Source organism: Globicephala melas, chromosome 8, assembly GCF_963455315.2.
Source record: "Globicephala melas chromosome 8, mGloMel1.2, whole genome shotgun sequence".
Lineage (NCBI taxonomy): Eukaryota > Metazoa > Chordata > Mammalia > Artiodactyla > Delphinidae > Globicephala > Globicephala melas.
The window spans coordinates 52,835,744-52,852,237 of record NC_083321.1 but is presented as its reverse complement, the minus strand read 5'-3'; the positions used below and the strand labels follow the sequence as shown (position 1 = coordinate 52,852,237).

Genomic DNA, 16,494 nt, shown 5'->3' with positions numbered 1-16,494 from the left:
TCATTAGACAATTCTGACAATCAGACTAATAATCAAGGTCCTCTAAGCACTAACCTTTCATGATTCTACAAACCTTCATTAGCGTTGTAAATGTTACAAAACCTGAAGATACAATCAAAAGAGAGACTGTATCAGAGGTTCAGACAGACATTCTTTTTTGTTTTTTACATCTTTATTGGAGTATAATTGCTTTACAATGGTGTGCTAGTTTCTGCTGTATAACAAAGTGAATCAGTTATACATATACATATGTTCCCATATCTCTTCCCTCTTGCATCTCCCTCCCTCCCACCCTCCCTATCCCACCTCTCTAGGTGGTCACAAAGCACCGAGCTGATCTCCCTGTGCTATGCGGCTGCTTCCCACTAGCTATCTATTTTACGTTTGGTAGTGTGTATATGTCCATGCCACTCTCTCACTTTGTCACAGCTTACCCTTCCCCCTCCCCATATCCTCAAGTCCATTCTCTAGTAGGTCTGTGTCTTTATTCCTGTTTTACCCCTAGGTTCTTCATGACATTTTTTTTTTCTTAAATTCCATATATATGTGTCAGTATACGGTATTTGTCTTTCTCTTTCTGACTTACTTCACTCTGTATGACAGACTCTAGGTCTATCCACCTCATTACAAATAGCTCAATTTCGTTTCTTTTTATGGCTGAGTAATATTCCATTGTATATATGTGCCACATCGTCTTTATCCATTCATCCAATGATGGACACTTAGGTTGTTTCCGTCTCCTGGCTATTGTAAATAGAGGTGCAATGGACATTTTGGTACATGACGCTTTTTGAATTATGGTTTTCTCAGGGTATATGCCCAGTAGTGGGATTGCTGGGTCATACGGTAGTTCTATTTGTAGTTTTTTAAGGAACATCCACAGTGGCTGTACCAATTCACATTCCCACCAGCAGTGCAAGAGTGTTCCCTTTTCTCCACACCCTCTCCAGCATTTATTGTTTCTAGATTTTTTGATAATGGCCATTCTGACTGGTGTGAGATGATATCTCATTGTAGTTTTGATTTGCATTTCTCTAATGATTAATGATGTTGAGCATTCTTTCATGTGTTTGTTGGCAGTCTGTATATCTTCTTTGGAGAAATGTCTATTTAGGTCTTCTGCCCATTTTTGGATTGGGTTGTTTGTTGTTTTGTTATTGAGCTGCATGAGCTGCTTATAAATTTTGGAGATTAATCCTTTGTCGGTTGCTTCATTTTCAAATATTTTCTCCCATTCTGAGGGTTGTCTTTTGGTCTTGTTTATGGTTTCCTTTGCTGTGCAAAAGCTTTGAAGTTTCATTAGGTCCCATTTGTTTATTTTTGTTTTTATTTCCATTTCTCTGGGAGGTGGGTCAGAAAGGATCTTGCTGTGATTTATGTCATAGAGTGTTCTGCCTGTTTTCCTCTAAGAGTTTGATAGTTTCTGGCCTTACATTTAGGTCTTTAATACATTTTGAGCTTATTTTTGTGTATGGTGTTAGGGAGTGATCTAATCGCATACTTTTACATGTACCTGTCCAGTTTTCCCAGCACCACTTATTGAAGAGGCTGTACATTCTCCACTGTACATTCCTGCCTCCTTTATCAAAGATAAGGTGACCACATGTGCGTGGGTTTATCTCTGGTCTTTCTATCCTGTTCCATTGCCATGTTCTTGGATTGGAAGAATCAACATTGTGAAAATGACTCTACTACCCAAAGCAATCTACAGATGCAATGCAATCCCTATCAAACTACCACTGGCATTTTTCACAGAATTAGAACAAAAAATTTCACAATTTGTATGGAAACACAAAAGACCCTGAATAGCCAAAGCAATATTGAGAACGAAAAACGGAGCTGGAGGAATTAGGCTCCCTGACTTCAGACTATACTACAAAGCTACAGTAATCAAGACAGTGTGGTACTGGCACAAAAACAGACAGACATTCTTAACAACCCTCCAACATTCCCTCTGCTGACCCTGCCGAAGTCACTTCCGTGGTGCTCTGTCAATGCAGAGCCTACAAGGACCCTGTATCCTTATGTTGCTATAGGGAAATATTTTCCAAGGGTGATGTACATACCACTGATATATGAGACCATTTTAGGTGATACATGAACAAACTTTATTTTTTTCTAACATATTGAAATGTATGTCTCATCTATCCAACCCCTAATTGTAAGCTCCATAAGGGCAGTAACATTTGTTTTTGTGTAACTGTTGTCTCCTCAGCATGCAAAACTATTCCTGGCACAGGGTAGGCACTCAATAAATTTTTTCTTGAATCAACAACTTCATAGATTATGCTTAGACATGAGTTTAGACATACTAAACTTTTAAAAATATGTTAAGTATGTAGCATGGAAGACAGTGAAACTTGTTGAAGTAGTCCACAGGACTGAAGTTTGGGAACCATCAAGCAGTAAAGGAAAAGTGGACCTGGATATAAAATTCTTATGGGCAAGCTCTCTTGGTTAAAATGTTTCTTTCCAAAACATACCATCTACACTACTTTATGCTTATCTTCCCTTAAAAAATTAATAATAATAAGGATAATCATTCTATTTTGTGGTGAGATAGTCACAATGAGTGAAAAAAACAGGTTCTATGAGAGAATTTACAACAGGATCCAAAGTTTTACAATTATGTTTACAACATTTATTTTAGGTGATAGGGTTGGGCTGCTTTTATTTTTTGCTTGGCAGTTTTCTAATTTTTCTATTTTGCACAATTATTTTAATTAAGAGAAGGGATAATTCTAATTGTTTTTAAAAGGAAACTTCTATTGATGAACATTTAAGTTACTGCTAATTTTTGGATATTTCAAGTAATATTATAAATAATCTTTGAAAGACATATACCCTAAGACACTTGAATCTATAAGATAAACTTTTAGAAGTAAAATTGCAAGATTAAAGGAAAAATACAGTTTGAATTTGACAGATATTGCCAAATTGTTCTCTAAAAATGTACCACTTTACAACCCCACTTAACACTAGGCAACCCTAAGTATTATTCTTTTCATTTTTTCCCAAATGGTTCACCAATGCCGATCATAAATTGACTACATAAATGTACATATGTATGTATGTGTGTATATATATATGTTCTTTTTTTAATATGCATACATATACTCTAATTTATATGTACCAAATATGTTATTAGAAAAAAAAAGACTTTGTTCTAAAAATGTGTTGTTTGTTATTACAAGGTACTTTCACTTAATACATTTTTGTATTTAATACACTTTTGTATTGTCTGAATTTGCTGCAAGTAGGTAACACTTTTAAAATCAGTGAAAAAAATTAAGATATTCCTCTTCCCTTGTGAGAGAGAATTCCTCAGCTTAATCTATAAAGTGTCTAAATTAAACAGTCCCCAAAATATGTATCTCCAGCTCTAAGAAGATGAACAGCATCATTATTTCTTCCAAAACTTTGCTGATTAACTGTATATATAAATGAAACTAAACAATTTGCCTTCTCCATTAGATCCTCAAAATGGACTTGCTAATTTAAATAGACAGAGGTCAACAAAGGAGCCATACAGTTTGGAAAGGAATCACTGAGTCTGAGGTAATTTCTAAAGTGTTAAATGTGGGCCTACACTGTCTATCACTCTGTTACACTTACATTATTGTCAATGAAATTAGCAGCATGGCGCACAACAGAATAGAGAATTTAGGAAAATTTAGAGTAAAAAAATAGTTCGGTCCCCCAGTGTACCATGTGTAAGCTTGACCCTGGACAAGTCAATTAACTTATCTGGGCCATAGTTTCTTCACCTTTCAAAGGAGAATGACACCTAGAAAATAACAGGGCTGTTATGAGGCTCAAATGAAATAGTGAATACTTTATAAGCTGTAATTTTTATTAATACAATTCTATGAATTTTTATTAACTCGACTTGAGCAAAACTATTAGACATGTAAATTTTCAAAAAGAATGTAAATTTTCAAAAAGATATCATCCAAGACTAGCTCTACATGAAAGGGTCTATTAGATACAAATGCTTCTCTATCCATGCTAAGACCTAAACAAACAAAGCAAGGAGAGATTGCAGAACATGGTTCCAATGGCATGTTTTGGCTGTTGTACAGCATTCCATTTATTCAACAAATGCTTTTTTAGTATCTCAACCTCACTCATAATAGAAGAAATACAAACTTTAACTCTACTATGAAACTATTTTTCACCTATCAGATTGGCAAAATTTCAGAAGTCTGACTGCACAGTCTGTTGGTCAGGCTGTGGGAAAAAGGGTACCTGTACCTAGCAAGTGGGAATGTCAACAACGGCAGTTTTACAATATCTACCAGAACTCTAAGTACACATTCTCTTTGCACTTCCACTCTTCGGAATTTACCCTATAGCCATATTAGCACTCATACAAAATAATGTATACCAATGAAATTGTTCACTGCAGTACTGTGTGTATAGCAAAAGCCTGGAACAACCTAAATGTCTACCAATAGGAGCCAATTAAATAAATTATGGTACATCTGTTCAATGCAAAACTAAAAAGAAACAAAAGAAAATTAGAGAAGCTCTCTACGAAATAATATGGAAAAACATCTAAATTATATTAAGTAAAAAATACAAGGCACAGGGCTTCCCTGGTGGCACAGGGGTTGAGAGTCCGCGTGCTAATGCAGGGGACACGGGTTCGTGCCCCAGTCCGGGAAGATCCCACATGCCGTGGAGCGGCTAGGCCCGAGAGCCATGGCCGCTGAGCCTGCGCGTCCGGAGCCTGTGCTCCGCAACAGGAGAGGCCACAACAGTGAGAGGCCCGTGTACTGCAAAAAAATAAAATAATACAAGGCACAGATACATACATACATAATACATATATATATATATATATAAAAAATTTGGTACTATTTTTACTTGCATTTGCATAAGGAATCTCAGTAAAGGTAAACAACGGTGGGGTGAAAAACTAGGGAGATGGGACAGGTGAAAGGAAGATTTTAATATAAACCTTTACATATATTTTGAACTATGTACGGCATTAGCTAGTCAAAAAGTTAAATGAAAATATTTGGGGGCTTACTTTGTGCCAAGCATTGTTCCAAGTACTGGAAATAGTGTAGTGAACAAAACTGACCTAAAAATTTCTGCCCATATGGAGCTTACATTCTAGTGAAGAGGACACGCATTAGCCAAATAATTAAACATACAGTTATGTCAGACAATCGGGAGTACTGTGGAGAAAAATAAAGCACAAAAGACAGAGAGGAGAATAGTCACAATTTTAAAAAGGGGTTAGTCAGTGATCAAGGAGAGTTTCTCTGAGAAAACATTTGGATTTAAGACCTGAAAGAAGGCAGAGGAGCTAGTCATGTGGCTATCAGGAGGAAAGAGTGCCCAGGCCAAAGAAACAGCCAGTGCAGAGGCCTTTAAACTGAAGTCAACTTGATGAATTCAAGGAACAGCAACAAGGGCAGTTGGGTGGGAACAGAGACAGCTAGAAGAGTAGAAGGAGGTCACAGACGGCCATATCATGAAAGGCCTAAGAAACCAAAAGAACTTTAGCTTTTACTCTGAATGAAATGAGAAGCCACTGGAGGGTTTTGAGGGGAGGAATAACATGACCTCACTTTGATTTTAATAGGATCTGGGTTGAGATCACACTAGAAAGAGTGAGTGGGCAGGCAGACCTGTTAGAAGTCTACTTCAACAAACTCAGGCAAGAGATGATAGTGGTTTGGAGGTAGTAAGAAGGGAAAAGATTATGGATACAATTTGGTAGTAAGAACCAAAAGCATTTGCTGAAAGATGGAATGTGGAATATAAAAGAGGACAATCCAGGATGACTCCAAGGTTTTTGGCCAAGGAAATAGAAGGACAGAGTTGTCATTTTCTGATAAAAGGACGAATACAGGAGGTAGATCAGAGCTGGAACATCAGAATCTCAGTGCTGAATATATCAAGTTTAAGGTATCTACCAGACTCCAAATGGAGATGTAGAGTAGGCAATTGAATACAGGAGCATGAGTTCAGGGGGGAGGCTGAAGCTAAAGATATACATTTGTGAGTTGTTAGGGTGATAAGTGATATTTAAAACTATGAGACATTCATGAGACCACCAAATTGGATTATATAGAGGTTGTCTTCTAATGTATTCAAAATAACTGGTTGGTATTCCAGGAAAGGACAGGCGCTCACATTTCATGGGTGAGAAAATAACTGTGGCTGAAGAACAAACTTGATTTTACACAACTTCCAAGTTTAAGAGGGAACCAGGATTAAAACATTGCTCCTCATCCATTAACACAAGGCTTTGTTCTCTGGGAATGTAATAAATGGTGTTCGATTTGAACTACCTGAAAAATAGACCATCTCCTAAGAGCATTAAAAAAATGTCAAAAATCAAAAAAACTCACACGTAACTTCTTATGCTCTCCTGTGAATTCAGCTGAAATAAAAGAATAACTTAGAAATCAGCATTTCAGATATTCTTCTAATTAAAAAAAAAACCTTCTTTTGAAACTGAGAAATGATGCCACTAGACAGGTGGTACAGGTGGCTTTGTAAGAAAAGCCCAGAGGGCTTCCATCGTGGTCATCCTACACCAAGGGCCACATAATGATCATGCAATGAATATTCATGTTTATCATCACAGGTCCAAGAACATAAGGTGGTATTAATTAGTTTACTAAGGAAAGAGCTTCCTGGCTCCTCCTATGGTAGTTAAAAGTTATAGAGCATAACATGCGGGCCCAAAAAGAAGACATAATAGACTTCATTCAACCATGACATTTTGGAGCAGTAGGAAGTCATCAGTCCTCTCATTTTAGAGATAAATTAGCTAACGGCACGCAAGAGGAACTAAATGCCCTAGCCAAACGGCTTGCCGGTTAGTGACAGACTCAATACCACTACTAGACACGGGACTTCCCTGTGGTCTGAAACCAACAATTCCCTGTGTTAACAATCATTTTATTGAAATAACTTCAAGAAACAGTCCTTAATAACTTCTAAGCTCAAGAAATAAACAGAGCTAGAGAAGAAGACAAAAAAAAAAAACAGGAACAAAAAAAAATCACTTTGCTTTCATCGTATCTCTTAGACAAGTTTTTTTCCCTTTTTTTATATTTTTATTTATTTATTTTGGCTGCGCAGGGTCTTAGTTGTGGCATGCGGGATCTTTGTTGGGGCATGCGGACTTCTTAATTGCAGCATGCATGCAGGATCTAGTTCCCCAACCAGGGATCAAACCCGGGCCCCCTGCATTGGGAGAATGGAGTCTCACCCACTGGACCACCAGGGAAGTCCCCTCTTAGACAAGTTTTCAACATCATGGTCATCAACCAGTCCCATGACTACTCTTTTTGGAAACTACGATTATGCTTGTTGACATTACAATTCCAATAATAATTGCTATCATTTACCAAATACCTAAAATGTACCAAGTTCAATATTAGTAACTATTATCAGAGATAATAATGGAGCAAGGACACAGAAGTTCTAACCAAGATAATAACCAAGAACTAATTATATAGAAACCTATCAAAAATGTGAAGTACTCTGGCACTGTCATATATTACTAGTGATAAAACCAATTAGTGAGCAGCAGACCAAACACATTAAGATCTGCAAAAATGCTTACACCCTTCGGACAAATAGTGACCAAACTTTCATTTTTCTTCTGGACACATAGGAAGACGACATTTCTCAGTCACCTGTTCATCTAAAAAGGATGATGCAACTGATATACAGCTAATGGAATGTTGTGGAATTCGTGTGGACCATTTCCATTAAAAAAATCTCCCTCGGGCTTCCCTGGTGGCACAGTGGTTGAGAGCCCACCTGCCGATGCAGGGGACACGGGTTCGTGCCCCGGTCCGGGAAGATCCCACGTGCCGCGGAGCAGCTGGGCCCGTGAGCCATGGCCGCTAAGCCTGCGCGTCCAGAGCCTGTGCTCCGCAACGGGAGAGGCCACGACAGGGAGACGCCCGCGTACCGCAAAAAAAAAAAAAAAATCTCCCTCAAATAATCCCTTGCTCTTGCCATACCAGAAGCATCATTCCAAAATAGAAGGAGCCTGGATACCTGAGTCACCACTTAGAAGACAGCTGCCAAGCCAATATCTGATAAAGAACACCTACATTAAAACAGATAGCTAGTGGGAAGCAGCCGCATAGCACAGGACATCAGCTCCGTGCTTTGTGGCCACCTAGAGGGGTGGGACAGGGAGGGTGGGAGGGAGACACAAGAGGTAAGAGATATGGGGATATATGTATACATATAGCTGATTCACTTTGTTATACAGCAGAAACTAACAAAACATTGTAAAGCAATTATACTCCAATAAAGATGTTAAAAAATAAATAAATTAGATATGTTTAAATGCTAATAAATAAATAAATATTTGTCTGCTTCTGCAAACCACATTATGCCTTCCAGTGAAAACTGAAAAGCAAATAAATTAAAGAATTGATTATACTTGTGAAAAGCCTGCTTTCTAGCTATCGTTTGCTGCTCAAGAACTGGGAGACTTTAGATTTAAGTCTAAATTTCCTTACTTCTTAATAAATACTTATAACTATTATTGGGAAAAAGAACACCTACATTGAACTTAGTGTTTAAGAAATTTATTATGTCAAGTCACTGAGTGACTCGTGGTATTTGTTATAGTAGCTAGTGTTACTCATTCAGATTAGTACAATTGTTTTAAAAATATGCAATGGTTAGAATCAAAAATAAGAATGAAATAAAACTGTAAAAATGGCGGAATTTAGAGTCCTTTTTTTTTTACCCTTCGATATGCCACTTGTATATGAAGGGGGGGGTTCTACTCTATATAATTTCTGATTAAATTTTTAAATTAGCATATACTGGTATTGAAATTAAAAAAAGAAAAAAGTTGTTAAACAACTACTGCTTTAATAACAATTTTTAAAATTAAAACCAAAAACATAAAATGTCATTTGAATTTTTCATCTTTGCCACAGGATAGAATTCAAATAAGTCCTTAGTACCTCTTTTTAAAATAACGCCATCTGGGACTTCCCTGGCGATCCAGTGGTTAAGACTCCGCGCTTCTAATGCAGGGGGCACGGGTTCAATCCCTGATCGGGGAATTAAGATACCACATGCCGTGCAGCGCGGCCAAAAAAAAGAAAAAAATTAAAATAATGCCACCTTTTATTAATATAAATAGACCTTTACTCACATGTTACCAAGTGTTATCACCTTATCTCAGTTGATCCTCATAAAAATCTGTCTTGCCTGACTTCTTAAGACCTCATTATCTCCACTTTACAAATGGGAAAAGTGAGGCTAAAAAAGCCATGATCTCTGTCCAAAAAACACATAACTAGCATATAGCTATTTTAGTGTATAGTATACAGCTAGTATACACTTATATACTAGCTGAAATAGCTAGCACTAGTATCAATGTAGTTTCAATCCTAACCCAATATTCCTGTCCTTATACCATGCTTCCTCTCTTACAGCAACCAACACAGGTCAACTGATTATACCAAAGTGCCTTTCATCCAATATGTATTCAAAAGATGCTTGTGATTTTGACTCAAATATCTGATGTACTCTTAGAATTATCACTTATGGAAGAATCCACATTTCAATGTGGAACTGAATTCAAAGAAACCATGCCATTCTTCTAAAAATGACCCCATATACACAAAGTAGTACAGATATGAGAAGATATGAACTAGGTCCAAATTTTACCATAATAGTAAAGGAATGAATTATATTTTAAAGAAAAGCAAATTAGTGCTGGATACTGGACTCAAATAACCTGTTTTATTTTTTTTTTTTAAAGATTTTTTTGATGTGGACCATTTACAAAGTCTTTATTGAATTTGGTACAATATTGTTTCCATTTTATGTTTTGGTTTTTTGGCTGGGAAGCATGTGGGATCTTAGCTCCCCCACCAGCAATCGAACCCACACCCCCCTGCATTGGAAGGCAAAGTCTTAACTACTGGACTGCCAGGGAAGTCCCTCAAATAACCTTTTTTTTATAAATTAAAATAATTTTTTTAAGTTTTAGTTATTTTATTTATTTATTTTCTGGTTGAGCCAGGTCTTAGTTGTGGCTTGCCAGCTACTTGGTTGTGGCATGCGAACTCTTAGTTGTGGCATGCATGTGGGATCTAGTTCCCTGACCAGGGATCAAACCCGGGCCCCCTGCATTGGGAGCACGGAGTCTTATCCACTGCGCCACCAGGGAAGTCCCATCAAATAGCCTACTTTAAATGACAGCTACTGGAATACAGATATTAAATGTCAACATTCATAAAGGAATAATAAATTTATCAATGTAAGTCTCAGTTATCTGAAAGAACTATCCAAAAGACATGTTTCTTCAATACGTGTAACAACTGCTCATGAAATATTTTCAGACAGCATGACAACTTAGCTTTCTAATAAGCAATGCTAGCAAGAGGCACTGAGAATCATCTGTGTTACAAAAGAATAAAAATGAGATGCAACGATCTGTGGGTGGCAAGTCCAGATTCCCTTACCTTTATATACCTTTTCAGTGTTACACAAGTGAAGTGTGAAGTAGGTATCTAGGAGTTGATGGCCATTCCTATTAACAATGTTCCGGGCAGCGATGTTCCGAAGATGTCTAAGACGTCGCTGAAAAATAATCACAAAAAAAGAAGAGTATTCAGCTTTTTCCTCCTATAAAGCTTTCTGAAAGTTACAATTCAAACATAAAATATAGTAAGTTGTCCCAGTCATTTATTTGTTGAGCCAGCAACCTTAACCCAGTCTCTTATTTATGCCTCAGCATCTCTTCTGTCAAATAGGAACTATTCCTGCCCTATATCATTTACAAGGTTGTTGGGAGCATGAAATAACAGATATGAAACATTCTTGAAAAGCATAAATGTTATATCAATGCTATATACCTGTAGAATAGCGTTAGTATTTCCTGGAACATAAACTAAGTATAATAGTAATTTGCTTCTTTCCCTTTGGAAGGATGCTTGTAGACATGCAAAGTCCACCTCACACCAACAGAAAATCAGCCATTATTACATACATACACCTCTGTTGCTAGCTCAGTCTGACGCCAGATCATCTATTACAACCAGGAAAAGAAGCCAAAGCCAAAAAATAAAAGCAATAACTCACTGTTCACTCCATCCAGCCGGTAACCCAACTGCTGCCAGCTTAAATTCTCACTTGACCAGCAGTTAACCAGCCCCTATTTCCTAATCAGGCGTCCTTCCCAACAATTTCTCCAACTAGGATGCATGAATCACTTGGAGTCACAAGTGTTGGAAAGGCAAAGCTCCATAAGCAACAGTAGAAACCAACCAAAATATAAGATAACTTAGGGCACAGCCAAATCACCTCACATCAGAAAGAGAAAATGTTGGCAATGCTGAAGTCTAAGCACAACAGATTCATTCTCAGAAGCTAGTTCCCTGTGTCAGATCGTTATTTTCAGAGACTTAAAAATAGAAACCATGGGCTCAGTTTTAAATATGCTTAAAGCTCTCCCTTCAGGCTGAAAGCCCACTTTGCTAAGTCCATCTTTAATTACATGTGCAGTCAGCCAGAAAAGTTCAGTTCTTCCCTTCCGTGCACATACCAACCCAATCCTTTCTCCCAATCTAGAGATTAAGATTCTTTGACAGAGAACGTTATTGTCTAATAAATTTGGTTAATACTCAAAGTACGAAAAGCCCCAAATGTACTTACAAAAAGTTCCTAGGGCTTACTCTAAAAGACTTATATTTCTACAATCTGCCAAAGGTTTCCATTTCACACCCTGGATTACAGCAACTATTTCCTTCTACTATATATTTTTCATCAACCTTCTCAGTCAAGATTTTAAATTGACAGGAACTATTAATTGCCTATACACAACAATCACATCTATTCTGCCATAAGATTCCAAACTTGGTCCTCTATTCAAAAACCCGAAAACATTACCCAAAGCCTCCAGCATAAAGTACAAACTTCCCATTATTCCTTTCAAAGCCTTGTGCAATCCGACCTCTCCATAACCTATCCTTATTGCCCACTAGATCTTCCACATACCCAACCCCTTAGTCACACGTGACTGATTAAGGTTCCATGAAAAAGATCATGCATGGTCCTAGCTCCATGCTTTTGCTAATGCTAGCCCCTTAATCTAGAATACTACTCTCTTTAAGGAAATCCATTTATGCTTCAAAGTTAAGGAGAGAAGATTCCTCCTTCCTTATTCTCTAACTGAACTGTTTCTTTTTAATGCAATTAAAAAGAAACACTGGGAGGTTAAACCAGAAATGCAGAAAAATTATTACCTATTGGGGTGAGAACAGGTTGGAGGGAATAGAGATAAAAGCAAGACTTCCCTGATACTTGTTTATGTGGTTTTAACTTCTGTACCATAAGAATGATTTACATAATCAAAAAATAAAGTTAAATAAATAAGAAAAAGTTTAAATCAACTAAACCTAGTCCAAAATATAATAGCAATACCAAAAATTACCACCAGCCTTCGGCTATATCACCCACCTTTGCCCAAAATATTACCCTATGATCCAAGGAAATATTAAAGAAGTCAAGGTGACCTAAAGGATCCTCTCTGGTTCTCAGTTCCCCAGAACATCTACTTGACCAAAACAATGTATAATTATACCTAATATGAAATTATGGATAGTTCCAGATATTTGTCAATCTTCCCCAACTAGACTATAAGTTCTATAAAGGAGAGACTTTATTTTATTTACTGTTGTATCTCCAGCATCTAGATGAGTACCTAGCAAAGAGCAGGAACACAATAAATGGTTTTTGACTGAATTAATATATGTCCAGTGAATTAACCCAGTCAAGAAGGTCTTGGTATGACCTAGGCCTTGCAATGAACCTGAGTGGCCTGGAACCCTTAGTGGCTTCTGACACCCACCCACGAGATGGTGGGAGAATAGAGAGCACTTCAAACCTAAGAATGGACCTCAGAACTGAAAGGGAGCTCAAATCTTAGCAGCGCTTCTGGACTACAGCAAATCCTCAGCACTCATCTACCTTTAACTGCTCCAGGGTATACAATCTAGCGTAGTTCGTGGCCTGGTGGCACCATCTAGCATAAATACACTGCTTTAGAACTTGTCTAAACAGAAATTAAATACCAGATTATCTCTTCAATGGCCCATCTAAAGATAGTTAAATTCAAATCTGTCTTATGCTCTAAACTGGCTCAATTATCTTAGAAAAGTAAAAATACTGAGCAATTAAAATTTACACAGACTTTGGAATTACTCTTTAAGATAACATTCCATGCAGCTTCTTCACCAGCCAATCTCCTTATACTTTCTCAAAGCTCTAAGCTTTCACAGTTATAAAAAGCTCTTTGTGTATCTTTCTACAGCAGTAGCTTTAGGCATCCAAGTTGTGCTCTAAAAACACCTATCTCCAAAATTAAAGCTGAATAGATTTTAATTTTTAAGTTGGAATTAACATGGCTTTAATGTCTTTGAAACACTGCCTATAAAACATTTTATATAAAGGTTAAAAACGTTCACTAACAAATAAAATTAAATCTTCTTACTCAGCTTTGATTTGGAGGATTGACAGATGTAGCTAGAGCACAACTCTATCTGCAACGTTGGCAGTGGGTAAAAGACCAGTAGGATCCTAAATTCCTTAACTTTTTTCTTTTACAAATCTCTCAAGTATAAATTCTAAAACAAGACTTAACTGCCATATGTTGTAGATCTGAAACATTTGCTTAAGTAAAAAAGTAAGCGTTACTCATTAGTATGATTGTAAACTGGTGCCTCTAAAGAATCTAAAATGGTTGGTTTTTCTTGTTAACAGAACTAATGCTCTTAGAAAACTGCTTTAAAACATAACAGTACATTAAATGATTTTTTTGCTTTGTTTTTATTTATTTTGTTGTGTTTTGTCCTGCCCAGCACCTATTTGGTTTAAGAAACAAAAAACAAAACAAAAACAAACAAGCAAACAAAAAAACCCTCAGCTATTCCTTTGTAGAACCACTCTCCTCTGCTATCAATCTATATAATACTTCCTGTAGAATTAACTCCACCTCCAACTCCAAGGAGGGTCGCGTGACTCACATCAGGCCAATCAGCACATTCCATCCCCCTGCCCGTAACACATGATTAGGATCCTAGAAAACCCAGAAATTAAATTGTTGAGAGGTTTATTTTCCCCCTACTGGCCCAGAACCTGGAAAGGACATGGGACTAGAGATGCTGGCAGTCATCTTTACACCACAGTGAAATGAAAACAGCAAGTAAGACAGCAGAGTCCAGAGATGTGGAGCAAGACAGAGGTACGGGATTAAGAAATACAAACTACTATGCATAAAATAGACAAGTAACAAGGATATAGTATAGAGCACAGGGAATTATAGCTATTATAGCTATTAATGGAGTGTAATCTGTAAAAATACTGAATCACTATGCTGTACACCTGAAATTAATATTGTAAATCAACTATACTGCAATCAAAAAAATAAAAGTAAAAAAGTCCTGGCAACAGAATTTGTCTCTGGATCAAACCATACCTAAAATGAGAACTACTGTATAATGACATATCCAGTCCCTATAAAACTATCAAAGATTACAACCAGAGAGAAGACTTACATTGTAACTGTTTATCAAGAATTTATCCCGGGGCTTCCCTGGTGGCGCAGTGATTAAGAATCCGCCTGCCAATGCAGGGGACACGGGTTTGATCCCTGATCCGGGAAGATCCCACATGCCGCAGAGCAACTAAGCCCGTGCGCCACAACTACTGAGCCTGCACTCTAGAGTCCGCGAGCCACAACTATCGAGCCCATGCGCTACAACTACTGAAGCCCGAGCGCCTAGAGACCATGCTCCACAACAAAAGAAGCCACCGCAATGAGAAGCCCACGCACCACAACAAAGAGTAGTCCCCACTCGCCTCAACTAGAGAAAGCCCACCTGCAGCAAGGAAGACCCAATGCAGTCAAAAATAAAATAAATTTTAAAAATTAATTAATTAATTTTAAAAAAAGAATTTATCCCATTAACAGGTTAGTAGATGAAGAGAACATTCTAATTTAGAGGCAAGGTACAAAGAAATGTTTTATTTTGTTAAACATCTCCATATTTTAGAAAATGGTAATTTCTGGTGGGTCACTCCATTTTTGTTGATATAATTTTGAACCTTAACCTTGGTGACGGCAAGTCAAAACACACCCCAGAACTAAAAGAAAACCAAAGCAATTTTCAGTAGTAAGGTACGCCACTGGTGTTCTATGTTCCTCCCAAATATTACCACCTTTCCCTGGCTGGTATCTAAAACTTTCTGGTTTCTGAGGTATAATAATGACCAAAGAGAAATGTGGTGTCCTTGATCTTGTTCCTCGTCACTGCTGGAGAGTGACTCAGGGAGGCTGATGGCTAACAGAAGGAGGAAGAAATGGTTATCATGCACCCTCCTTCCCTGTACCCCTTGCTTAAAAAACAAGAGTAACTGTGTTTCTTAAATGTAATGACTCCACAAATCCCCACCGTCACCAAACTAAGCTATAATCCCACGCACCTTTTATGACTCCCAAGACCATGGTGACGTATCTCCTAAACAAATTTTGAGTCTAATTTGCTTAGTCTACAAGAGCTATTACAAATCAATAATATAATCAATAATCTATAGTCCAATAGAAAAGGGGGCAAAGGATACAAAAAGGCAGCCACCGAAAAAGAAATGGAAATGGTCAATAACCATATGAAAAGACGTATAATCCCACTCATAAAGATATACACACCAAAAAAATATTCCAGCTTGTGGAGACTGTAGTTTCCAAAGAATGGCCGCACCAATACCTTGCATCCCACATGCTCTCTTACAGTGTGATGCTGCCACTCCTCCTTGACGAAGTGGCGTCTATGTTCCCTCTCCCTTAAATGAGGGCAGGCCTGTGACTATGGCAGAAATAATGCCATGTGACTTCTGAAGCTAAATCATAAAATTACCTGGTCCTCTTTACAGGATGCTCTTCCTCAGAATCCAGTCACCCCACTGTGAGGATGCCCAGCAGCCAAGTGGAAAAGACTTTGCAGGTGTTCTCCTCAGCCCCAGCTGAGAGACCCCAGCTATAACCAGACACGCAAGTGACCATTTCAGTACCCAGCCTTTGAGACGCCAGAAATGACATCAAGTAAAGCACAGACAAGTTGTTGCCACCAAGCCCGAACCAAACTGCATATTCATGAGCAAAATAAATGATGATGTTTTAAGCCACTAAGTTTTTTGTTTGTTACTCAGCAATAGAAAACAAAGAGATCTATCTGATTAACCAAACCATTTTAGTCTCTGTCAGGGTTGATGCTAGTAAGGAAAATAATGTTGGAGAAAATATAAAATGGTCCATTTTGGAAGGACGGTGATTTAGCAACAATTACCAAATTTTAAAATGCACATAATATTTGACCAAGAAATTCCACAAATCACAAAAATGTGTGCAAATATGGGCTATAAAAGCAAAAACTGAATAACCACTCAAACTGTGGTATATTCACACAATGGAAAATTGCATAA

General features: G+C 37.6%; 1 protein-coding gene across 1 annotated transcript in view; it reads right to left on the bottom strand.

The window, feature by feature from the left end:
• The window catches only part of UVRAG (UV radiation resistance associated), a 360,244-nt gene that overhangs the window by 279,122 nt on the left and 64,628 nt on the right, over positions 1-16,494 (bottom strand). Inside the window, 1 exon segment of the mRNA XM_060303729.1 lies at positions 10,479-10,596. Coding sequence (XP_060159712.1) covers positions 10,479-10,596 — 118 coding nt within the window.